General features: G+C 40.4%; 1 protein-coding gene across 13 annotated transcripts in view; it reads left to right on the top strand.

The window, feature by feature from the left end:
- The window catches only part of LOC138751733 (cAMP-responsive element modulator-like), a 211658-nt gene that overhangs the window by 125215 nt on the left and 60223 nt on the right, over positions 1-26220 (top strand). For 5 of the 13 annotated variants that reach the window (XM_069914417.1, XM_069914419.1, XM_069914415.1 and 2 more), the window contains 2 exons: positions 7523-7679; positions 10624-11123. In XM_069914417.1, coding sequence (XP_069770518.1) covers positions 7523-7679; positions 10624-10768 — 302 coding nt within the window. In that variant the 3' untranslated portion in view covers positions 10769-11123. Of the gene's footprint in view, positions 1-7522; positions 7680-8173; positions 8581-8602; positions 8694-9008; positions 9400-10623; positions 12960-14493; positions 14885-26220 lie in introns of those variants that run through there. The other 8 variants (XM_069914424.1, XM_069914423.1, XM_069914426.1 and 5 more) reach the window with 6 other exon arrangements.

The raw sequence follows: 26220 nt of genomic DNA, 5'->3' as shown, positions 1-26220 counted from the left end.
AGTAAGACAATGTCTTGTTAATTTATTATTCAAGAAGTTTATAGCAGCGGGGGAGCAGCTGCCCTTGTGCCACTGATTGCTTGTCTTTAGGCACCTGTACCTTTTTCCTGGTGGTAGCAGAGTGAAGAGGGCATGGTATGGGTGGTGGGGGTCTTTGAGGATAGAGACTGCTTTCTTAAGACACTGCCTCATGTAGATGTCCTCGATGGAGTGAAGTCTGATGCCTACGGCGTCACAGGCCAAGTTAACAATCCTCGAGTTTTTTCTTGTCCTGAGATTTGGTGCCTCCATGCCAGACAGTGATGCAACCAGCCAGAATGCTCTGCACGGTACAGTTGTAGACATTTTCGAAAGTCTTGGGTGATGCACTGAATCTCCTTGGACCCCTCACAAGGTTTAGCTGCTGGCGAGCCTTCTTTGTGATTGAATCAATATGGAGGCTCCAGGACAGATCTTTGGAGATGTTGACACGCAGGAATTTGAAGTTCTTGATCCTCTCCACGACTGAGGCCTAGATGAGGACTGGGTCGTGTTCCACTGACTTCCTCCTGAAGTCCACAATCATCTCCTTGGTTTTGCTAACATTGAGCACAAGGTTGTTGGTGTGACCCCATTCAAAGAGCTGATCTATCTTTCTCTTGTACGTTGTGATTCTGCTGACAACATGTGCAAATTTGTAGACAGCATTGCAGTCATGGATGTAAAATGAGTAGAGCAGTGGGCTAAGCACGCATCCTTGGTGTGTGCCTGTGTTGATAATCAGTCAATACTTCTCCCATCCAAGTACTTGTCCAAATTCTTCTTAAATGTTAAAATTGAGCCCACATTCACATCTCAGCTGGCAGATCATTCCACACTTCCACCAGTCTCTATGTGAAGACGTTACTCCTAAATATTTCCCCTTTCACTCTTAACTCATGTCCTCTGGTTTGTATCTCATCTACCCTCAGTGGAAAAGGCCTATCTATATTTACTCTGTCTATCCCCCTCATAATTTTAAATGTCTCTATCAAATCTCCCCTCATTTTTCTACTTTCCGGAGAATAAAATCCTAACCTGTTTAACCTTTTCCTGTAACTCAGTTCCTTAGAGTGTAGGTAACATCCGAGTAAATCTTCTGCACTCTTTCTATTTTAATATCTTTTCTGTAGTTAGGTGTCCAAAACTGCACACAATACTCCAAATTTCGCCTCACCAATATCTTATACAACTTTACTTCCCAAGCCCTATACTCCATACTTTGATTTATGAAGGCTAACAAGCCAAAAGGTCTCAATTACATCCCTATCTACACGTGGCACTACTTTCCCTACCATTCCAAAATACAAAATACACTTGTTTGCATTAAATTCTATTTGACATTTTTCAGCCCGTTTTTCCAGCTGATCCAGATCCATCTGCAATCTTTGTAAACCTTCTTCACTGCCCACAACGCCTCCAATCAGTCATCTGCAAACTTGCTGATCCAATTTACCACATTAACATTCAGACCATCGATATAGATGACAAACAACAATTGGCCCAGCACTGATTCCTGAGGCTTACCTTAGTCACAGGCCTCCAGTCAGAAAAGCAATCATCCACCACTACTACTTGGTTTCTCCCATCCAGCTATTGTCGAATCATCTTCACTACTTCATCATGAATATCAAGCATCTGAACTTTCCTGACGGACATCCCATGTGGGACCTTGTCAAAGGTCTTACTAAAGTCCATGTAGACAACATCCACAGCCTTTCCTTCATCAACTTTGCAGTTAACCTCCTTGATTTCTATTTACACTAATTCAGAAGACAATCCCTCCAATATTTTGCCCTTTTCTGCAGCCATGAGAGTATCACTGATCGGCAATGCCACTTCCCCACCTTTTTTTTACCTCCCTCCTATTCCTTTTTGAAACATCTATAGCCTGACATGTTCAGAAGCCGTTCCTGCTCACAAGACAGCTAAGTTTCTGTAATGGCCATAACATCATAGTTCCATCCATTGTCCTATGCACTGAGTTCATCTGCCCTATTCCTAAAACTTCTTGCATTAAAATAGACACACCTCCTTAACCCATCTGTTCAAGTGCATTTTTTGTTCTACAGTTTCACAACACATTGTATTGACTTGTATATCAATTGCCTAATTCTCTACCTCACCCTGTGATCATTCAACTCAATAACAAGTACAAAGAAACCCTGATTTTACATGCCACGATTTAACATGGATTCAGATATAATGCCATGAGTCATCAGACTTGGGCTTTGGTCTCCTGGTCCCGGCAGGAGTGGGGGCGTCAGGCTCCCGGACAGGGATTTATTGAAACCCCGATTTGATGCAACCCTTCTTTTTTCGTGATGAGATTTTATGAACCCAAACAATCGCATTATAATGGGGCCACACTGTATACCATTTTGGATACTGTTGGGGTGAGACGACCTACCAGGGTCAAGCCACGGCAATCAGGTCTCTGGCACTGAGTCTGGTCCTGTGGCTAAGAAGGGAAGAACAGGAAGGGGGCAATAACCCCACTGGGGGTGTATTATAGACCCAGCCCCCATTAGTAACAGACCCCACCCCCCAATAGTAAAAGATACATTGAAGAGCAGATCTGGAGGCAGAATCTAGAAAGATCCAAAAATAATAAGGTTGTTGTGATACCTGATTTTAACTTTACCAGTATTGATTAGCACCATCTTAAGACAAAGACATTGAACACAGATCATGGAACATTACAGCCCAGTACAGACGCTTCAGTCCATGATATTGTGCCAACCTATATAATAAAACACTACTCAACAAATGAAACCTTCCCTACCTCACCCATAATGCTCTATTTTACTTGATTGGATGGAATGGAATTTGTTAAAGTGTTTTCAGGAAGGTTTTGTGGATAGGTGTTAGGTAAAAACATCATGAGCTGGGAATGTAGAAGGAGTCACCCAGTGCTGGGCCATAACAAGATGCAGTTGTGACCTTGTACTCTCAAGATAAGAGTGGGGATGACAAATTGATGTGCAGGAAACTAGCAGAGAAGGATAGCAACAGTTTATTCATTGGACAATGTCATGGTATGATAATTTACTAAGTACGTATCCTAAGGTATATAAAAAACACCACTTGCTGATAATGGCAGAATGTGCCTTCTCCAACTAACACTGTTAGTTGCAAGTGTTACAATCCGGCAATAAAGAACAAAGAACCTTGATTTCGACTCAGTCTGGTGTTTGACTCACTCATTCATGAACAAAGCAGACCTAACATAGGTCAACGAGAATTGATCAACTAAAGGAGAGGCTATGCTTGAATTGATATCAGGTGTCAGATTTCTCAGTGGTCAAACATTTCAGAGGGCAGGAAAAGACCACTGGTGAAAATATTTAATGGAAAAAGGGGAAAATATGATGCTGTTAGGCATGAGCTTGGGACCATAAATTGGGAGCAGATGTACTCTGTGAAATGTAGGGGATAAATGGGGCAAATGTTCAGAGAACATTTGTATGATGCTCTGCACGGGTTTTGAGACTGAGAAGGATGGTAAGGTAAAATAACAATGGTTTTAAAGGGATAAAGAAACTCTAGTAAAGAAGAAAAGAAAAGCTTACAAGAAGTTTAAGAAGTTGTGAACTGATGGAGCTTAAGAAAGAACTTGTGAGCAAGAAGGGGCCATGAGAAGCCCTTGGTGCAAAGGATTAAGGAAAACCCCAAGGCATTCCACAAGTATGTGAAGAACAAGACGATGTGCCATATGATGCAAGATCGATATCCATTGATAGTGAAAATGTGTGCAAAGATTCAGAGGAGGTAACAGAGGTCCTTAATGAATACTTTGCTTCTGAATTCACCAGAGGACCAGACCGTGGCAATTGTGAGAATGATTTAAAATGGGAAAAGCTTGAGCATATTGACACGAAGAAAGAGGATGTGTTGAAGCTTTTGAAAAGCATGAAGTTTGATAAGTCACCAGGACCAGACAAGATTTATCCAAGCCTACTGTGAGAAGCAAGCAAAGAGATTGCTGAATCACTAGTGATGATCTTTGCATCATCATGAGGGATGGGAGAAGGACAGGAGCATTGGAAGATTGCAAATGTTGTTCCCTGTTCAAGAAAGGGAGTAGAGGTAACCCAATAAATTGTAGAGCGGTTAGTTTTGCTTTAGTGATGGGCAAGCTGTTGGATAAGACCTGGATGGTGAGAGGCTTTTTCCCAGGGCTGAAATGGCTAACACGAGGGCTATAGTTTTCAGGTGCTTGGAAGTGAGTATAGGGTGGATGTAAGAGGTAAACTTGTCACACAGAGAGTGGTGAATGCATGGAATATGTTGATGGCAACAATAGTGGTAGTAGTTACCTTCAGATATTTTTAGAGACAAAGAGGTTGGAGCTGAGAAAAAATGGAGGGTTATGGAGTGGGAATATTCTAGGCAGATGTTGGAATAGGTTATTGGGTTGGCACAACACTGGGTCGAGGAACCTGTACTGTGCTGTAGATTTCTATGTTCTAAGACTAAGAAATGGAGTTATATGAAGATGTTGAACTTATTGAATCCAGAATGCTGCCAAGTGCCCAGGTGGGAATGGAGTTGCTGCTCTGCAAGTTTGCATTGAATGTCATTGTGACAATATGATTGGTCAGAGGTGGAGAGGGATAAAGAATTAAAGTTGAAGACAACTGAAACCTTTATCACCCCTGTGTACTGAACACAGAGGTTTCATAAGGTGATCGCCAGTCTGTTTGGTTTTTACAATGTGGAAGAGACTGTATGTTATCACTGAATGCAGATCACTAGATTGGAATCGTCATTTCACCTGGAACAGTTTGGGTCCCTGGATGGTGGGAAGGGGAAAAGTGAAAGAATAACTGTTGCACTGCCTACAGTTGTAAAGGAAAGTGCAAGTGTGAAAGGAAGTAGGAATGGTCTCTCTGAAATGCCAAAAGAGGAGGAGAGGGGAAGAGGTGTTTGGCAGTGGAATTACTTTGAATGAGGTGGAAGTTTGCCATTTTGCCAAAAGAATTTTCCCCCTTTTTAGAAGAATTTTAATTTTGATGAGTTGAATTTTCAAGAACTTGAGAAATACAGCAGTTTGTTTGTGATTGGGTACTGGCAACTTTTATAAGAAAAAAATTTTAAGTACTGTTTTTCCATGCCTGAAAAGAAACAGGAATATTTACTGCTGCTTTTGAGCAAATCCTGCATTGGCTCAATCTTTCCTGCCACCATCTTCAGTGCAGAAAGTCCTGTTTTCCTTCACCTCCACCACACTAATCAAATGTTGAGGATTGTCTCTGTAACCTCCAGCTATCAGAGTTCACTCCTGGCAGCTTACTAGCCTTTCATTCTGGCCAGCTTCTTCATATTATTCATTGATCATCAAATAACAAAATATTATGCAGAAAATCATTCAGGTATGCAATGACAAGAAGTTTGAAAATGAATTCTGTTATAATTGACAAAAATGCTTAATTATAGAATTTTGATATTTTAATTTTGTTTTTAGATTGCACTTGAAGGAATCAATACAACACAAGTCTTTTTACAGTTGCTCCCATGAGTGAACAAAAATCATTCTCAGAACAGTACCTCAACAATTCTCACTTAGTGCATGCTCTTGTAAGTTGCATGCAAGTCTTTGAAAAAATACAATTATACAATAGATTGACAATACTTCAGAAAAATAAATTTCAATTGGCAAAAAGTACAGTGAGTTCCAAAGTCTTTCCTGCCGCTCTTCTCCCAACCTAATATTGCACTGGAATTTTCAGCTTTCTTCACTTTCATCCACACAGCCAATTGTTAAAAAGTGATCTAAACATAGTTTAATTTTGGTTCATACATTTAAGTCAAAATCCTTGATATAAAGCAAGAGACCTCTGTGAGAGCACATTGCAATTGTTGTTTCAGTCACTATAACATCTGTTGATGACTCTTTACTGTTTTGTGGGGCTGGCCCAGTTTGTCAATTTCTCTTGGTTTGTCTTACAATGGGCGTTTTATTTTCCGAAATTTACTATTAGCTCCAAAAAGCACACTTCCCTTATTAATTCTGCCTGAGCCTGGAAAGGATTGGAAAATGATGATCAAAATCTCCTGTTTTTTCCACTTGCTTTCCTTAACAGCCAGGAAATATTGCACTCACACTTTCAAAAAGTCTGAATTCCTTTAATTTTTTTTCACTCCTATTTTCTTATCTGAAAATTTCCTAAATTATGATAGCTCCTTCTTTTGGGAAGGTGGATGCAAAAGTTCAGTGTTACCAATATAATTCTGAATGATCATAGCTTATTTCAAATTGCAGACTATAATACAAAGTTAAAGATTTATGATAACATCAGAGATGGTGCCCTGGCATTTAAGCTTTGACTGGATATTTTCAGACTTAATTTTTGAAACCGTGTTTTTCATTCAGAAAAGATTTGAATGAAAGACTACAGATTTGAAAACAGGTAAGGGCATTGCATTTGTGGCTGGGCCTCATGTTTTGCAACTATAGAAAACATTCCTTCAAGGTTAATCCAAAACTACTGAGACTGAAAAGGCTACAACCCCAAAATTAAAAGAAGAAAAAAGCTGAAAAATCTCAACACGTCTTACAGAATATGCAAAGTTAATACTTCAGGTCAAAGCTGACTTGGTTAGTGACATCACGGATAGCTGCAGGAGCTGCTGCCACGGCAACGCTGGTGCAGACACGTGAAGAGCGAATAGAGGAGACACAGAGATCATGCACAGGGTTCTACTGCCCAGTCTGACTACTAACTGCTCCGTACACGCTTTAAACGGCCTGTTAAAGTCACTGATGGTGGTTTATTTTAAAATCCTGCAAACATGGTGTCTGAATTCTGGATCCAAGATAGTGACCCCTATGTTCACCTGCATCCTTGAGGGGTTGCAGACTCTGGGGAAGCAGAGGACTGGCACAGAGCACCAGGAAAGGGGGAAACCACCCCCTGTTTGGGAAGGAGACACAGAACTGAGCCCAAGGGAAAGCGGTCAAGGCAGCAGACCAGTGAGGGACTCAAGAGATGCAAGAGCAAAGTGTGGTGGTGTAAAGAAACTGCCCAAGATCCAAAGCATACCACCTTTGCCATGGTTTGATTCTTGCAGTGTAGCCTCTATATTTCTTTTCATGGTCTTCTGCAGACAGTCGTCATTGACACATCCACACCTGCTTTGTAAAGAGTGCTTCTGATCTGTCAGAAATACATTTGGGGATTTTTCTTCATTATGATGAGAATCTCCTGTCATCAGCAGTGGAAGGTCTTCCTTGGAAGACCAGTCTTGAACTCACCAGAACGCTCGAGTTTAAGAATTCAGGGTGCTCTTGGACATTGTTAGATCGGGTTGTTGGAAATAGCAAAGGGAGAAAATGTAGGTAATAAATACTATGTTTCACCATTGAAGTATAATTGCACATGTGCATAATATTAAGTTATAAAAACAATTTCATATATGCATGCATATAAAATTACAAGGATGTTAGTCACTTGTATATTAAAATTAAAACAAATCAATATCCAATTTTTTTTTCATTCAGCTGCAACTGGAGATATGCCAACTTACCAAATCCGGACACCAACTACTACCCTACCTCAGGGTGTAGTAATGGCAACTTCACCAGGAACATTGCATAGTCCACAACAGCTTGCAGAAGAGGCAACACGTAAACGAGAGCTCAGGCTAATGAAAAATAGGTAAGTTTTCAAAAATCTTTCATTACTTGAAATAAGGGCATGTGGAGCAAATGAGGTGCTTTATTTAAAAATAATTTATTATCTCTTCAAGAAATTTCTAATGTACATTTTCAGGCTTTTTAAAATTTGCTATCAAAGTCTTTGACACAATATCAATGAAGAGTTTAATTTTTAAGATTACTGTGAGTGAATTAAAAACTTTGCCATGATATGTTTCTTTTTCACTCCAATACTCTATGCTTTTGACTTGATCCTGGCATTCATTTATCATTCCCTCCTTAAGATCAAGATATATGATTCATTTGGTGCCTTTTCCAACATCATAGGTGACTTATTTTGAGGTTTGCAGAGGTATTTTCTTCTTTGGTCTTTTATACAAGATGCATGTCAAAATGGTGGCTGAGGGGTTATTCTGTCCTTCACAAGTTTGCTTGAGTTGATTTCAGTGGAATCAAATATTTGGAAAATGAATACAGTTAATATCCAATATCCAGCTCTGCATTTACTAAAGATGATTTGGAGGGATATGGGGCAAACACCAACAAATGGAATTGCTTTGGGTGTGGTAGAGACAAATTGGACCGAAGAGGTTTCTGCTGTAGAACTCCGAATGTATGAATTTCTCTCCTTGACTTTCCAATTGATGGAATTAATTTCTTGCGTAGAACTTCTGGAAATATAATTCATTGTAAAATTTGGAAATAAATTGTGCTGATCATAATTTGCAACAGATTTTCAATGTGACAATTTGCTATTCTTTTTACTGACTGTAATGCATTCTGCTTTGCAGTGATGGTGATAATTAAAAATTAAAACTTAATGTTGTATTTTTAAAACCCTGCCAAGCAATAGTGTGCATGTGGGAGAGAATTTTTTTTAATGTGCCTGGTTGTGTGCTTATGCATCTTTTTATTCCTTTTCAGAGATCAGTAACTAAAAAGCTCTCTGTTTGTTGTACTATTTTAATTTACTAATGAAAACTCAGACATCTGCTTAATTTTGTAAAATAAAAATATTTTGCTTTTTCTGACCATTTGATTTGGTGGAAACATTAAAATAGCATTCATATGTTGTATTTTAGAAAAATATCTTGTGCAGGTAAATTTGCATCTGTATGACTTTTCTATATAAAAATTTGTTTCTCACTTCATGTAGCAGTGTGTGGTTTGAATCTGGGCATGTGCCATGCAGTCTAGCTGTGAGTCAATAGCATGCCCTACCCCTGGTATGTCCCTGGTTTTACTTTATTCTTATTCATCGATTACTGCTTGCTGATGGTTATTGCTCTTTTTTCCTCTCTCCTACATGATTTCTTCAATAATTGTGCAGTTAATGATGGAGGCAACTTGAACCCTTTAAGTATTGCTGTTCACGGAGTATGCGAAAGAAAATCTTGAGCTTGCCTTCCAAGGAAAGTGCGTGAAACTGCTTTTCAGACTGACTCTTAATTTGCTGCTTAAATATATCGCAGGTTTTCCATTGTGCAAAAACTATATCTTAAACATACAAGTGCAAAGGAATGCCACACATTAGGCTTGCTATTCTTGTATTTATACAAAATCAGATTTAAAAGATAAACAAAATTCTTGAATCAAATTGTTTGAAGTTATAGTAACAAGAAGGTTGACAATAAAAACTACTTGAAAGCACTAGTTTGAAATTTTTTAAAAAAACCATCCATATAAAGTTGGCAACACAATTAAGGCTGGAGAAATTTGGATTCAGTTAAAGATTATCTATATGTATTTTTTCTCCTCTTTGCTTACAAGTTGGTAAGGGGAACAGATTTTCATTAAAAATCTAAATTTCTTTTCAACATTTTATTGTTATTAACTTACAAAATTGATTATACATGGTTGTTAAATTGATTTTTAGCTTTTCTCTGTGTGTGTGTGTATGTTATGGGTGTTTATTACATGCAGCCATTTTAATATGTAAATGCTTTTTTTAAGGTTTGCATTATGAGAGTAGATGACAAGTATTTTTATTGTAAAGTGACTGCTGTTAAATTATTTTCAGAACACTTTGTCAAGAGTTAATTCACTGTGGTTTATCTAGCTAATTTTAGAGAAAAAAGTACTCAAGCAGAAAATATGGCAGATTATTTTACATGCATCAGAATTCGAAAAGTGCAAAGGTTGCCTCAAAACTTTGAATGTTGCATTGCTATGGACTAGCCAATGGATTTGCGGGAGGTTTTTTTTTGCTAAAATTAGCAATTAGATAAACTTAGAATAAACATTATTTTGTCCTTGCAATTCAGACATTCTATTCTTTGAATACACTTCAAAACATTTCATGTTTTTCGTGAAAAGTGAGCTTGGAAGAAAATACAAATAATACTGAGTATTGAACTACTAGTTTCTTTAAAATTGGTTCAGAAAATGGCTGACAGAATTTTCACACTCACTTTTTGTTCATGTTTTAAATAGCTGTTGGAACATCTGTTTTTTGGCCTGCAAGTTTGGACTGATACAAATTCAACGTAGTTTGTTTTCATTTTTGTGCATGATATGCTCATATTTATATGTTACGATCTTAAAAGCAAAGTGATGCTTCCTGGAGCAGTGGCTCAAATAAATGTTTCACTCCTGTGGCTAAATACTTCAAGCGAGACAGAAAATTACGCCTGAATGCAGCACTTCAGTTTGATGTGATGTGTCTCCTGTCAAAAGTCGATCGATGGGGGTGATCAACTGCATTCCGTTCCTGAGGTTCACACTGGCTGGCTACAAATAATCCCATAAATATGATTTAGTTTTGGAGGGTTTTAAGGGATTCAGCAAAGCCGGCAGCTTCTGATATGGTTGGTACAACCGTAGCTCAAGGACTGGGGATCCGCAAGTGGCACACTAAGGATGGCATTACAAAGACAAAGTGTACAGATTAGTCGGTTTCTGCCATTTATCGGCTGTCGCTATGATGTGCCTTCTGTTAATTCCAGGGAGGCTGCTCGTGAATGTCGCAAAAAGAAGAAGGAATATGTCAAGTGTCTTGAAAATCGAGTCGCTGTGCTTGAAAATCAAAACAAGACTCTTATCGAGGAGCTCAAGACCCTAAAAGACTTGTACTGCCATAAAACAGATTAACAACTTCAAACTGCCACTTTCATACTTTTTGAACTCTGACCCATGAGATGTTGCAGTTCCATGGAATACCAGGTGGAGTTGGGACAGGGACACTTTTGAGTATAATGTACTCCAATTTGCTTTGAATTTTAACCTAGCATCTGAGTTTGGGAGGGTGGGAAGAAATCATCTTGACCTATAATGCTGGAATTGTTCCAGAAGCCCTGATGTTGCATAGCATATCAAGTTTTTCTCGTTCCTTTTTGCTTCTGCTGTTTGCAGGGAGGCTGCCAAAGAATGTCGACGTCGAAAAAAGGAATATGTAAAGTGTTTGGAGAGCCGTGTTGCAGTGCTGGAAACCCAAAACAAGCAGCTAATCGAGGAACTCAAAACTTTGAAAGAACTTTATTGTGATAAATCAGAATAGTATTTGGAATTTGAATCCTGACCAGTTTGATGTCTACAGCATCTTTTTTTGAAGATTAAGCCTCTGCAGCTTCAGACTGCTTTTTATTTTTGCTTTGCAAGACGACGTAGAAAACATCAGAACCTATAACCTGTAACATTTCTCAAAAGCTATTCACAGTAATATATTTTGTTAAGTGTTTGTTGTATAACTAAAATTTTGTGGAAAAAAAGAACAAAAAAACTTTTGTAAAAAAATTAGTTAAATGTGTATATACATACAGTATATTGTACCCTGTTGCAATGTAATGCAGTACTTGCTAAGTTCTATTTGTTAAGCATTTGCATTTAAGAATTTTGTGTTGTTCATATGCTGCCATGAAGACACATGTAATATTATTTTTACACGTGTTTATTGCTTTTAGTGCCCTACTAAATATGAAAACAAAATACAAAAGTATGCAAGGTACAGTAATTGAATTAAATAATTCAGAAATTTGACCTATATATAAAAAAAACTACCTTCAAGAGGAAAATTAGAAAGGAAAATGTATGTTATTGATTAATTATATGTAAAGAGAGTGTTATATTCAGTAGCTTTGCAAAATGAATTGAATTTCTTGTTAATTTCTGACTTTATTTTATACATGTTTTTTTGTGAATTGTAGCATTGTACTGCTGTCAGTCTATACTTATGTAGTTCAAGAATCAAAATGGATTTTAATAGAACCACATTGGTTAAAAACACAAACCTCTGGTTGTTACTTGAGTAGTTTAAAATAATATACAACTTTGGTTGCCTTGATGAAACAGTTATCCTCTTAAGAAATAATTTTGGTTCTCACAGTAAACAATCAAAAGTGTAATGATATATTAGACTTCATTTATATTTGTTTCCCTCTAACTCTTCTGGATGGGTTTATGGCCAATAACAAGGAATTTATTTTGCCGGGTTATGAAATGTGTTCTGCTATCTGATTTTTTTTTAATATCCTTGAGAGAAAATGTTTCAAGATTTTTCTGAGCATAGCTTTACTGATCACACACAAAATATAAATTAAAATTTAAACTTTCTTCATGTAGGATTATTGCAAAAATTCACTTTTATTCAGCTTCTTTATATAGAATTAATCTCACAATAGAAAATTATTTTGGGGACCCTTTTTCTTGAAATTACATTCACATGATCCAACACCATTTTTCTTCTTTTGATAGGAAGTTTGCATTTTCTCTGCCATAAAGGTCACAAATTTGTTCTTTTGAAATTTCTCTATCATTTCTTCCACAACTACATTTAGATACTGTTAATTTTTAAACTACTCAATCAGCACCATTGCCAACCAGTTGTTTTTTTAATCCTTAAGATTTTGGCCATATTTTGAAGTAATTATTGCCTTATCAGTCTCTCGGAATACAATTTTTTTTCTGAGTTGAAAATGCACCTGTCTGTTGGTTTCTTCTATTTAGCACAAACACTGTTTTCCTCAGTTTTGCTTTTTGGTCAACTCATTTCTATGCAGCAACTCACTCTTCGGTCCTAGAAAGAGTGAATATACGTGTTAAGTTGAAATTTTATCCAGTTGTTGCTTGTAAGATTAACAATGGGTATCAAATTAGAAATTGTATTTGAGTTTATCTTATTTACTAAGGTGCATTCTTCACTCTGGCATGTGAACTACTGTATTCTACAAGCAAGATCAGGCAAGGTGCTTGCCTTTTTACCCCTTAAAAGTGAATGTGATTATTACTTCAGCTTTTGTGATCCAAAATTGTGTGCAAACAAAAGTAAAATTTTCACTGGTAAGAACTCTCAAAAGAAAATCATAATTTTTTTCCCATCAAATAACATTAATTGTTTTGTCATAAAAATTGAGTGAAAGCAAAAGTCTGCAAATTGTAAGAAAAGCACAGAAATACTGGATCAACTCAGCAAGTCGTGAAGCATTCATAGGAGGTAAAGATATAGCTAACGTTTTGAACCTGAGCCCTTCTTCAAGGTATGAGTAAAAAAAAGTAGACAGGAGCCTGGATTAAATGGCTGGGGAGAAGGAAAGAAGGAGCAGGGGAAGGAACACAGTCCAACAGACAAAGGGTGATGATTAGACATCGACAGGAGGAGAGGACAGGAAAAGTGAGAATTGATGGGGGCGGGGGGGGGCGAATAAAGGGTGGCTCTGTAAATGAAGACCTGGAGGAAAGGAGAGAGGGAAAAGAGACAGAGCTAGAGGAAAGGAGAAATGGGGATGGGGATGCTAATGTGAGATAAAAATTGTTGCCTTGACTGAAGTTAGTAAATTTCTCTAATTACTTGTCATATTTCATTCAAATGAAAATCTTGTGCTGTCGAAAGCCAATTATTCACCTCAGGGCATTGATGCAATATTTCCTCAAGGTAATATTCTTGGCCCAACCAGATTTTAGATAATCGACAAAACCAATGGAAATGTGAAGTACAGGTAGTCATCAACTTACGACTGACCGTTCTGACCGACCGGTCATATCACAAAATGGACATAGGTCGGAAATTCACTGTATCCGTTTTATCATTTGTCAGATACAACATGGCGGCCACCAAGGCCAGCTCTCATGAGAGGTTGGCCATCCCTGCCATAGATGCTATTTTCTATAGATAGGCCCCTACCTTTGCCCCAAAAGTGTAACTTTTATATTTACATGTATATTTTTTTCATCTTGGTCATATGTACGGATGGCCGTAAGTCACAATGGTTGTGTCAGGGAATACTTGTACAATTCTTTGATCATTGATGCAAGTTACCAGCTTTCTTCATCTTTTTTTTTAAAAACTTTTTTAAACTTATTTTTCATGAAGTAAATTATGATCCAAAGTGCACTATCTGATTCAGCCATTTTCAACCTTTTTTTGGCAATGGCCCCCTTAGGACTACTTAAAGTTTATGGACCCTATAAAGCAGTCAAATTTAGTTGGTTTCTTCCATACTTCCCTCCTACTGACTACATAAAAAACAAAAAATATTATTTCGTTCCCTCTCCTCCCCTGAAATGAGCAGTGGCTCCAAAGGGTGCTGCATGGCCCCTCTTGAGAATGACTGGTCTGAGTGATGGATGCAGATTAAGTGTGATTTTGAAAAAGAAATGGATAAGCATTTAAAGTGAAAAAAAAGTCTGGGCAATGAGTAAAGGACAGGCAAATGGAACTAATTACAGGTCAAGTTTGGAAAAAGTACGATAGATCAAATGGCCATCTTGTATGTTGTATTTTTTGATTGAATAATTATCTCTAAGTTTTTTTAAAATGTAAAAATATTGCACTGTAATGAGTTTTACTTTTAGGACATCTTAATTTGTATTGAAACTTACAGCACCATCCAAACTCACGACCTCAACTGGTTAAGAGGACAAGCCCAGCAAAAGTATGGGACCACATTCACCTGGATGCTGCCCATCAAGCCCACACATCTTCACCAGTAAATTATTCTTCCTTCACTGTCACTGTGGAACTTTCTCCCTAATAGCATTGTGGGTATATCCACACCTCGAGAACTACAGCAAATCAAGAAGGTAGCGCACTGCCATCTTTTCACTGGTAGTTAAGTGTTGGCTAAGCCTCTGAAATCCACATCCTTGAATGAAAAAAAAACTTTGACCTTTGTCACAATCTGCCAATGAATCTGCCAATAGTCGTTACAAACATCACCCAGCATGAAACCGAAATGATAGTTCCTCTGCCATTTAAAAGAAAATCTAAAAAGAAATGCAGGCACTATTTTGGAGAAAAAACGCTTCTAATGTTCCAACTTGCCATGGATACAAGTGTTTGAAATTTTGCATAAGATTAAAGTTCTAAAGCTTACAGAGATAGAGTATGGAATGTCTGCTTTTAAATAATTGGTTCAAGTGGCCTTTCCACTTCAGTAATGGTGAAAATTTACAAACAATACTTGAAAGGTAAACTACATGTGATGTGATGGAATCTTTTTTTGGAATGTTTTGAAATCCTACTTGCATGCTAGATATGTTTATGAACTGATTTAAGTTTTTTTACATCAGCGTCCTATTGACAAATCATTGAATAGCATTGTAAAATATTGAATTATGATGTGCAATTCATCTATGTCCATTGAATTCAATCTCTTTTCTCACCTTGCACTATCTTCTCACCCCACAATCTTGCTTTCTTAAGCAGCTGTGGATGATGGAGCAGGTACAGCTTCCTTCTCTCATCTGATCTCTAATCTGTGATTATTTCTATTCATTTATTAAGAACTGCAACCTGGTCAGGCAATGATGCATGTGCCAGGAGAAAAGATGGCATGCAGTCACTCAATTTGACATTTCCATTCACCAGCTGCTATTAATACTTTGAATTATAAGAACTTGGAATTGATTGGGATATACATGTCGCTGAAGAGCAGAACATTTCAGGAAATGTTCTGCTCTGGTGGCAGTGTAAAAATGTCAAGACAGAATTAATTATGTAAATTTCATCTTGTAATTTTTCCATTGGGACCCCTGCACATTTTTACAGAGTGGCTGCAGTGTAAAATGACCACAGACACTCTGTAAGAAACAGGCCTAATGAATACGATGTTCCCCCTCAGACAAACTCCGCAACACAGGAAGGCTGTGTAAAAGTGCCCCTGAATAAACAACCACATTGGGACACACTGGAGGTAAGTATATTAATTTTTTTTAAAAAATAATTTGACGTTTCTGTGTAAAAATGCCAATGGATGGGGCTGGAGGCTAGCACAAATGTCAGTTTCGTGAAGGATGTGGTTGCCAGAAACTCCTACAGAAGTCTCATGAGAGTACTTTGATGAGACAGGTTCCAGAAGAAATCTGTTGGGAATGCACAATGCAATTTCAAGGGGCACAAAGAATTCCAGCTTAAGCTTTTCAAAAGGCTTGATACAGGATTTAGAACACTATAATGGTCCTGTAAACTGCTGTGGAGTGTTAGGTCTGCTTTGTTCATGAATGAGTGAGACAAACACCAGACTGAGTCGAAATCAGGGTTCTTTGTTCTTTATTACCGGATTGTAACACTTGCAACTAAACATGTTAGTCGGAGAATGCATTCTGCCGTTATCAGCAAAATGGTGATTTTTTATACCCTTGGATACATGCTTAGAACATCATCATATCATTACTTGTCCAATGACTAAAACTGTTGCTATCCTTTCCCTGCTAGCTTCCTGCCTCTCAATCCATCAATGTCTCTCTTATCTTGTAAGTACAAGGATGCATTCACATCTTGTTACAGCCCTGTACAGGGTAACTCCTTACACATTCCCATCTCATGATGTTTTACCTAACAGGAGTACAAGGACACCTCCCCTTCTTGTTACAGCCCTGCACAGGGTAACTCCTTACACATTCCCATCTCATGATGTTTTACCTTACAATCCCTCCTTTGTCCTCTTTAGAGGACAATCTCGCCCTGACTATGCTACCACCGCGTTACATTAGTTCGCCTATTATTGCCAAGCTCTATACGGGTTCTGTTCACAGGGTAGTTCGGCTGGTGAGCGAGGGCTCCCCCAACCCTCCTTTGCGTACACCCCCCATCCGTCACCCCGATCCCATTGCCCGTTTACAAGTTTCATCCCATTTGCCCCCAAGCAAAAAACTAGCTAACCCCCCGTACATTAGTAAATTCCCAAGTTAACATATGGTCTACAATCTAATTCATAATACTTGTTCTACAATCTGATTAATAATGTTTGTGTTACAATCAATGTTATAATATTTGTTCTACAATCAAGGTTATAATATTTAGGTTACAAGCAAGGTTAAAATTATATGTGTAACAATCTAATTCACAATCCCTCCTTCCCATCACATTCCCCTTCAGACTCCAGAACGATCTCAGCAACTTTCTCCGCCTCCTGTAATGTGAGATAGTCTTGCTCCACAGCCTGCACAGCTTGATATTTCGGAGGCAGTTCATCACGGTCAGCAAAGGCTCTCTCTATGGTCCTCGTGACCAGCGTTCGAATGCATGGAATACAACAACAGCCACAAATGATAAGAATTGATACAGAAATGAACAAACCCAGCAAAAGGTGTCCTAACAATGTGCTCCATCTCCCAAACACTCCCTGTAACCAGGATAAAACAGGATTGGAGACTCCAGACTGGGCTTTTAATTCTTTCGCCAATGCCCTAAGTTTCGTTAACCCCTTAGTGAGTGATCCATCTGGCCCTGTGTTATTAGAGATAGAAGTGCAGCATAGATCTCCAAACATAGCACACACTCCACCTTTCTCTGCCAGGACCATATCAATCGCTATCCTATTCTGAAGTGTCATAAGGGAAGTTTCTGACAGTTGTTGATGTATTGCCTCAACAACGTCCCTGGTCAAATTTGCAAGGCGCTGGACATTATAGTGAATAAGGTTGATCCTATTAACATTTTTATTTACAGTGATGGGAAAAATTGCACTAAAAACAGGAAAACTTTCAAACCCAGCTGCAATCTCATCGGCTAATTTAAATTCGTCCGGAATATTCCGGGCTTGGCCAATGGCATCAATCCATACCCCATCAGGGTTCCTTCCTCCCGGCCCCAAGAGTCCAACACTCCTCCTTTTTCTCCACAGCCAACTCTCTGTGTGGTGCAATTCTAGGGAATCCTCGTCTCCCTCCTGCTTTTTGACAATCAGCACTGGCGCATTAAGGGTTACTAGAGCACACCGACCATCCCAGTTAGCGGGGAGCCAGTTGTACAGCACTCTTCCTCCACAAAACCACCAAATATCCGCTCTAGCCTGGGTCAAGCGGGTTGCACTACTGCTATGTGAGAGATCAACATGAGTCCTGCACGAGTCGCTGGGCAGCCAACCCACATGGAAAACGTGCGCTGCTGTGTTGTTGTTGGCAAAACAAGTAACATTAGTTATGCCTGTGGATCTAAAGACAGGGGGAGCTACATTAGCCGGAGCTATGGGAAACGTCTGTTCCCATATCAGACACCTATTCAGTGGGTTGGATTCTGACATTAGGTTCAAGGCGCAGTCCATAGCATCTGTCTCCTCAAAAATTGATCTGCTCATCCGTAATAATGGCCTTCCTCGGGCACAGACCCAGCAGTTCCCATACCCTGCTTGGTCCGCATATTTACCCATCTGATCTATCCAGGAGTTTGACTCATCAATACCTGTCTCAATTGCTATCTTCTCTCCCCTGGTCATCTTCGTACTGTCGAATTTTCTCACTTCCCCCTCTTTCGAAGTGGGTTTAATTATGTCCTTTGTGTATGTTTGTAAGTCGAACCTCACCACTCCCCAAGGATCTTTTCCACTAATAGACACTCCAATCATTAGATAGAAGAGGTCTCCGACACCATGTTCTCTCCCTGTGCCCCCCTCGCATGTCTTAGAGCTCCATCCCTTCATATTCCACGGGTTGCGCAGCCCCGCCTTTACTGTCAAAATCAGGGGATTCTCTCCTTTCATTGAATAGGTCACAGCACCACGTATCAGGGAGATTTTAGTGAAAAAAATATAATAAGGTTTGCTGGACCCTTTGTTAAGGGGTTTTCTTATCCATCTAGTGTCGGGTCCTGTCCACCACCAAACCTCACCCCAAGATGGACAGACATGTAGACCCCATTTAGGATATCCTATTTTAAAGGCACACACGTAAATATCATATCCTCTCCAGGACGCCTCATTCTTACCACACGCTATTATACTGCATAGATCGAACTGGAAGGTGTTATCCCTGTCTTTGTCTACCTTTAGAATAACTTTGGCCCCGCAAGAATCCGAGCTATTCTGCTGACTTATCCGGCATCCCATTAGTAGTACTGCCCATAGGGCCCCCGGTATCGTCTGCATGAGTCTCATCAATTCTATCAAGGCTGGCTACGTGCTGTTTTGCCTTGGAACAGTAGGCAAAATGATGCCAATTATGATCCCCTGGTTTGTCAATTCTTACCGACCTATCTGTTACGGCGGTAACAGTGTATGGTCCAGACCACCTAAATTCAGTCCAATGTACTTTACCTGGTTTACGGATATACACCAGGTCTCCCTCCTTTACTGGAACTCCTTCGGTGTCCGGGTTCTCCTTACTAGCATTCGCCACCTGTTGTGAAACTAAAGCAACCATATTACCCAGCATCTGCATATAATGATCCAGTTCCACTTCCCTTTCTTCCCACAACTTAACCCATGCTGGATCAGTCTTTGGACCGGGCATGGGTCGACCCGTTAGAATCTCATGCGGTGACAGGAAGGTATCTTTGGCCTTCTCTTGTCGCATAGACATCAGTACTAATGGCAATGCCTCAACCCAATTCAACCTGGTCCCCCCTAAAACTTTCCCTAATTTAGATTTTATCGTTCTGTTTGCCCTTTCTACTAACCCCTGGCTCTCAGCCCTATAGACACTACCAAAACGATGTTTGATCCCTAGGTATTCTTCAACCTGTCGGATCAGCTCATTCTTAAAATGAGACCCATTATCAGAGCATATCCTGCTGGGGACTCCATAGCGGGGTATTAACTCTCGCGTTAGCCAGCCTATTACACTATCCGCATCTTCTTTCTTTGTTGGAATAGCCTCCACCCATCGTGAGAACCTATCTACTGCCACTAAAAGATATCGGTAACCCTCCTTTGTCCTAAGGTCAGTACCCATATCTGTATAGTCAATATAGATCTCTTTCCACGGGGCTGTCGGTACTGGAAATCGTAAAAGCGGGTGGGGTAAGGTGATCCTTTGGTTATGCCCGTTGCAGATAGTACATTCAGCTCTAAAGTTGTCAATGTGCTCGCGTAAGTGGGGATTCCACCAATGTTGTTTAAGCGTATTATAAGTTTTGGTGGCGCTAATGTGAGTCGGTCCATGTGCTTCTTCAAATAATAGCGGGAGTAATTGACGAGGGGCAACTATCGTACCTATAGGGGAGCGCCAAACATGTACTGTCTGATTTTCATAGCTGATCTCCTGTCGAGTGGCACCGTGTTTCATCCATTCCTCTTTCTCACTTGGGCTAGCTTTTTCCTGTATTTCTATTAGGTGCTCAATATTCGGTGGGGGTCCCTCTCCCTTCTCATCTGTGTAGTCATTCAATCTGCTACAAGTCTCCTTAGTTTCAGATTCATTTTTTTTGTTATGGGACCTCAAAATCATCCCCTGTATATGTTCATGATAACCAGTAACCTGTTTGGCTGCCCTGTCAGCCGCCGTGTTTCCCTTCCCTTCCTTTGTGTTATCTGGGGAATGGCCCGCCACCTTAATTAGGCTCAGAGCCCGGGGAAGCATGACCTGTACTGTAGTAGGTTTTCGATACCCTAGTATCTTTTCTCTATGTGCCTCAGACATGGCCGTACCGTTTTTACCCACGAGTCTTCCTAGGAAAGTTACCACCCTCCTTCCGATCTGACATTTCGACCTTTTTACTTTAAATCCAGCCTCGCCTAACCCCTTGAGTAAAACTGCTGTCCCTGTCAGGCACTCATGTGGCGTTTTCCCTGCTAATAGTAGGTCGTCTACATACTGAATCAGTGTAACATCTTCCGGGAGCTTTAATTTCATTAGGATTTCGCTAAGGGCCTGATTGAACAGTCCTGGACTGTCCTTATAACCCTGAGGTAATCTAGTGTATGTGTACCGATGTGCTTGGTAAGTGAAAGTGAACCAGTCTTGGCATTCCTCAGCTAATTTCAAGCAGAAGAATGCGTTTGCCAGATCAATGACAGTATAGTATTCGTGCTCCGGACTCAGAGCCCTAAGTGCTACATATGGGTCTGGGACTGGTCTCCCGATGGTCTTGGTAGCCAAGTTAATCTCCCGGAGGTCGTGTACCATCCTCCAGTCTTTTCTACCCTGTTTGGGAACAGGCATGATGGGCGTGTTCCACATACTGTCAGGTGCCGCCCTTAAAACCCCTGACTCCATTAACCCTTCTATCGTTCCTTTAATACCCTCCTCCTGACTGGGCGACAAGCGGTATTGTTTTCTCCATATTGGTTTCTGCCCGGGGTTGGCCAATTCTAGAAATACCTCTCCTTTTATTACTCCCACATCATAGAGCCCCGTTGTCCATATATGTGGACTCAGATTAGAAAGATATTTGTCTGAGTCTCTGTGATCAATATTTTCTCCTTCTATGGCTCGGTCTCTTTCTACTTTCTCATTCACTACCTGGTCCCATGCTTCAATATTCAGTCTGACAAATTTTCCTCCCTCCGAGGTGGAATATCCCGGGATTTCTGTCTGCCTGTATTCACACCCTATCGCTTCCTTTACCATCGGACCCAGCTGTCGAGCGTGATGATCTTTGGCAATACCCAAGGTCACATGAGGCACACTTTCTACTCCTAAGCAGAACCACTCCATTTGTTCTTCTGTCATGACAACCATAGCAGCTATTCCCTCCTTACCTACAAAGATAAATGGACAATGTATCGTTTCTGTCTTCCCTTCTTTTAGAGAGTCCCACCTCTCCTCATATTCCTGGTCCGGGTGGATGGTGTAGTTTAATGTAACATGCATAGGATCTAGTGGATAATGGTAATCCCCATACCGAGGAATACTGGCCCTCCACTCAAAAAACTGTTTAATCAGCCCTGGGCCTGGTTCATCATACAGTAGCCGACTCCAGAAAATACTAACCTCCACAGAGTCTTCTGAAGCGTTAGATGGGGTCATTACTATAAACTGTCCTCCCCTTCTTATTGTATCCCCTGGGTATGTTAACCGAAGGCCCTTCTCAGAACATTGTATGGTTATTCCTAGTTTGGTAAGAATGTCCCTTGCTAATAAATTAATGGGGAAACTTGGCACAACCAGGACAGGCGTTTTAACCCTTTGTCGTCCAAATGTCATGTCGATGTTATCTGTATAGGGCTGTGTTTCCCTTATCCCGGAGAATCCTATTGTAGATAATGTTTTGCCCGAAAATGTGCTCCCTGGGGGTTTTTTTAATCACTGTCGTAACTGCTGCCCCTGTGTCAACCATAAATTCAATTTTTTCTCCATTTACCGTCCCCCAAATTTTTGGTGGCTCCCAGGGAGGCGTGATTTTTGATTCTCCTGGGCACCGTCAATAATCAAATTCAGCACCTTCCTCCATATAGTCATTACACTGAGGTGCCTGGACTTGTTGATCACTCTGCCACCCCCCGATTCTCTAGGGCCCATCAATGTGTCCACCCCTACCCCTTGCTTGTCCTCTTAAGTTTCCTCCTCTCCCCCGATAGCCTCTAATAGAGGGTAATCTTTTTCCCTTTGCTCTCCCAGCCTCCGGACAGTTCCGCTGGTAGTGTCCAGGATTTTGGCAGTACCAGCATACTGCATGTTCCCCTCTATACATTGAACCTAGCTGTCTTTCCCAACCATTTCTTACTTGGGGTCCCGGATTTATCACTGGCCCCATGACCTGTGGGACTATCTGTTGGGCCGCTAATTTAACCCCTATATGTTCTATGGCTCTCACCAATTTATCGGTTGTTTTGTCCACCTCCTTCTGGGACGCACTTTCTGACTTAGCATGCTCTGATTGACGATGTCGTTTGATTGCATGTGTCAGGTGTCTTTTCCATAAATCCTCTGACATTGTCTCTAATCCCACAATGTCCCTTAATTTTGCTTGAACCGTAGCAGGTAGTCCGTTTATTATCCCATTACGAAAGTGAGCCCTTCCTAAGGGGCTGTGGTCGGGTCTTTCTCCAGTCCCTGTTTCCCATAAGTCCCATGCTCGAGTGAAATACTCGTGTGCAGTCTCTCCTTCCTTTAGTTGAAGGGTTACCAAGGCATCCAAACTATAGGGTGTAGGAAATGTTTCTCTAAGTGCTTCCCAAAATTTATTCCGAAGTGGGTTAAATTCTATTTCATCCCCCAATTTACTGCTTCTTACAATTCTCTCTATTTGCTTCAGGGCCCCTTCTGCCTTTAATTTTATCATGATAGTTCTGACATCTGCGAGTGCTAATTGTTCTTGGCAGGTTTCTCGCTCAAAACAAGAAATCCATGGACTAGCCCCATTACTCAACGGAGGTAGTTTTTTCATTAAACTCTCTAAGTCCATTCGTGACCAGGGTAAATATTTTTGAGTTCCCCGTCCCGTGATCAGTAATGGGCATCGATATCTCAATTTTGGGGATTTCTGCTCCTTCTTTACTCTTGGCATGCATTTATTTATCCCACCTTGTTCTGACTCTTCTTCGTCACTGTCACTGTCCCTATCAGCTTCCAATGTCTCAGGGTCAAAGGTATATTGGTCATGTTCATCTCTAAGATAATCTTTTCGGCCATAGTTTAGTTGTTTCACATCTTTCTCTTTTGTCCTAACTATGTCCAGGTAGGCATGTCTATTTTTCTCCCTCCCGAGTCTTTTCCTTTTACTTTCCTCCCATGGTGGATCGTATCTCGTTTCCTCATCTGTACTACACTTTTCGTCCTTTACTCCTATTACCATTCCTTCAGCTTTAATTTCTCCTGACAGTGTTGTAGTTATCTTTTCCACTTCCTTCAATACACCTACCATTAATTCTTTTTGATCCTCACTGATCTGCCCCAGCACATTAATATCTCTGTTTAAGTTTTTAATGTTAACCTGAACCTTTTTCATGTTCCATTTCTGTATCTCTAACTCCTTTTCTATTTTCTTGGACTCCAGAGGGGTCTCCACATCTATTACTCCCCCTTCTATTTTTATTAAAGGGGCCTGTACCTCGTCTGATGTGTCCCTATTCCCGAGGTTCTTGTCACACCCCAGTGTCTCAATATCTGGATATAAGGGACGTGACTCCAGGATCCCATCTGGGGTGCCAGGGGCACCTTTTGACTCCACATATGTATAGGGCGGGGGTCTACAAGCTATTTCTACAGGGGCAGTAACAGGTGGGTTACCAGGGAGACCAAATTCTTCAAATAGAGCTAGGACATCGCGGTACTGAATCTCCTTGTCTCTCACCCTCTTTTTTGCTGACTCGCGATTAAAGATTTTCCTTTCTATGTCCCGTTTGTATAATAGTATAAGACTCACTTATAAATGATTTATTGTCAGAGTACATACATGACATCACATACATCCAGAGACTATGAGAGAGAGAGAGAGAGAGAGAGAGAGAGAGAGAGCATAGCGAGAGAAAGAGATAGAGAGGCAGATACACAGAGCACAAGAGATAGAGAGAGAAAATGCCTTGCACTGGCCCCACTGGGAGAAAAGTCTTCAGATTAACACTTTCGTTTCAAAGGTTTTAAAAGGTTCTCATCCTGTGATCACTGGTCTGGATCAGATTGGGTCTCCCACCACTGGGAACTATCACTCCTTCCTTCCCTCCCACCTCGAGTGAGCTACACGTCAGCCCACAATGTCTGCCCTGGGGTGCGGGAAAAAGGGAGGGAGAGAGGATAAAACAGGATCCCATTTGATGCGGAGCTGGAATTGTGGGCACAAAAGGGGGGGGAGAAGAGAGAGAGGGGGAGAGAAGAGAGAGAGGGGAGGGTGAAAGGAGGGAGGGAGAGAGCAAACCCGGACACTTCGTGGCTGGAAACTGGAAACAGGCACTTTTCCTTTCCCTTCTGTGTTTTGTTTCTTCCAGCTTATCTAAGCCTCTACGTTTTAAAATTTTGTTTCCCTCACCTGTCAGGAACATCTCAGTGCCCCCGGGTAACCAACCCCTCTTCCTCCAGCGGTCTACACATTTTCGGAGCATTTTTTGTTTTTCCAATGCCGCATTACTGGTATTTCGCTCCTCTAATTCCTGATTAATTTCCTTAATAACTTGGTCAAAAGTCTTAGCAGGCAACTGTACAGCCATAGCTGCGGGACCGCTTTCTAATGCCTGTTTTAATTTAGGTTTTTGTCCGTTTAGGGGATCTATGTCAATGAAAATTGCTTTTAAAAATGTCTCCTTGCAAGCTGGATGACTAATATCTTTTAAAGGAACAGTCTCTAAGTCTTGTCCTCCAATTGACTTCAGACTGTCCTGTATACTCTGATTGCTCGTTTTCCACTCTCTGTTTTCCCAAAGGGGTCTGAAAGTTAAATTACAACTAGAAAACCAAATATTTGGGCTATACTTTTGTCCTGTTTCCCTGTACCAATCTATGAATTTACGTAACTTTATCTCCTTGGTGATGTTGGGAATACCCTCATTTAACTTATCAAAAGTATTTCGAATAAACCGGGTGTCTCTTAGGAGTTTGTCAACTTTTTCATTAATATCTCCTACCTGATCCGGACACAGCTGTCGCAGCCTTCTGTCGTCGTTCTTGTTCACCAGGCAGGCGTCCCTGAGTACTTTTTTTGTTGTCTCAAGGTCTCTAGTGTCTGCTGTGGTATTCCACCACGGCGAATTGGGGAAATAAATTCTTAACTTCTCAAGTGTACAGACATTATCATACCTACCGGACATTTATAAGTCAGTCTCTCAGATACAATTGAGGCCAATAAGCCTGAACCTTTGTTTTCTTTCAAAGCCCAACCTTCACGTGGGAGATTTCTCCTCTTAATAACCAGTTTAGGGCAGAAAACTCAGGTCCTCAATTGTTTATAGACCACCTTCTCACTCTATTGGACTTTGCAACGACACAATAAAGACTTTTAAACTCTAGTAGTTTCTTGCGAAGCACTTAATAAATGTCATTCAAACACCTTAAGGACTTTTATCTTGTCTGTAATCACTTACGTGTTACAATCCTGGCATGCGACCCATCACTCACCCATCACGTCGGGGTCACCAAATTGTTAGGTCTGCTTTGTTCATGAATGAGTGAGACAAACACCAGACTGAGTCGAAATCAGGGTTCTTTGTTCTTTATTACCGGATTGTAACACTTGCAACTAAACATGTTAGTCGGAGAATGCATTCTGCCGTTATCAGCAAAATGGTGATTTTTTATACCCTTGGATACATGCTTAGAACATCATCATATCATTACTTGTCCAATGACTAAAACTGTTGCTATCCTTTCCCTGCTAGCTTCCTGCCTCTCAATCCATCAATGTCTCTCTTATCTTGTAAGTACAAGGATGCATTCACATCTTGTTACAGCCCTGTACAGGGTAACTCCTTACACATTCCCATCTCATGATGTTTTACCTAACAGGAGTACAAGGACACCTC

The sequence above is a fragment of the Narcine bancroftii genome, chromosome 1, assembly GCF_036971445.1.
Source record: "Narcine bancroftii isolate sNarBan1 chromosome 1, sNarBan1.hap1, whole genome shotgun sequence".
Classification (NCBI taxonomy): Eukaryota; Metazoa; Chordata; class Chondrichthyes; order Torpediniformes; family Narcinidae; genus Narcine; species Narcine bancroftii.
This window is presented reverse-complemented; position numbering and strand designations above follow the sequence as displayed.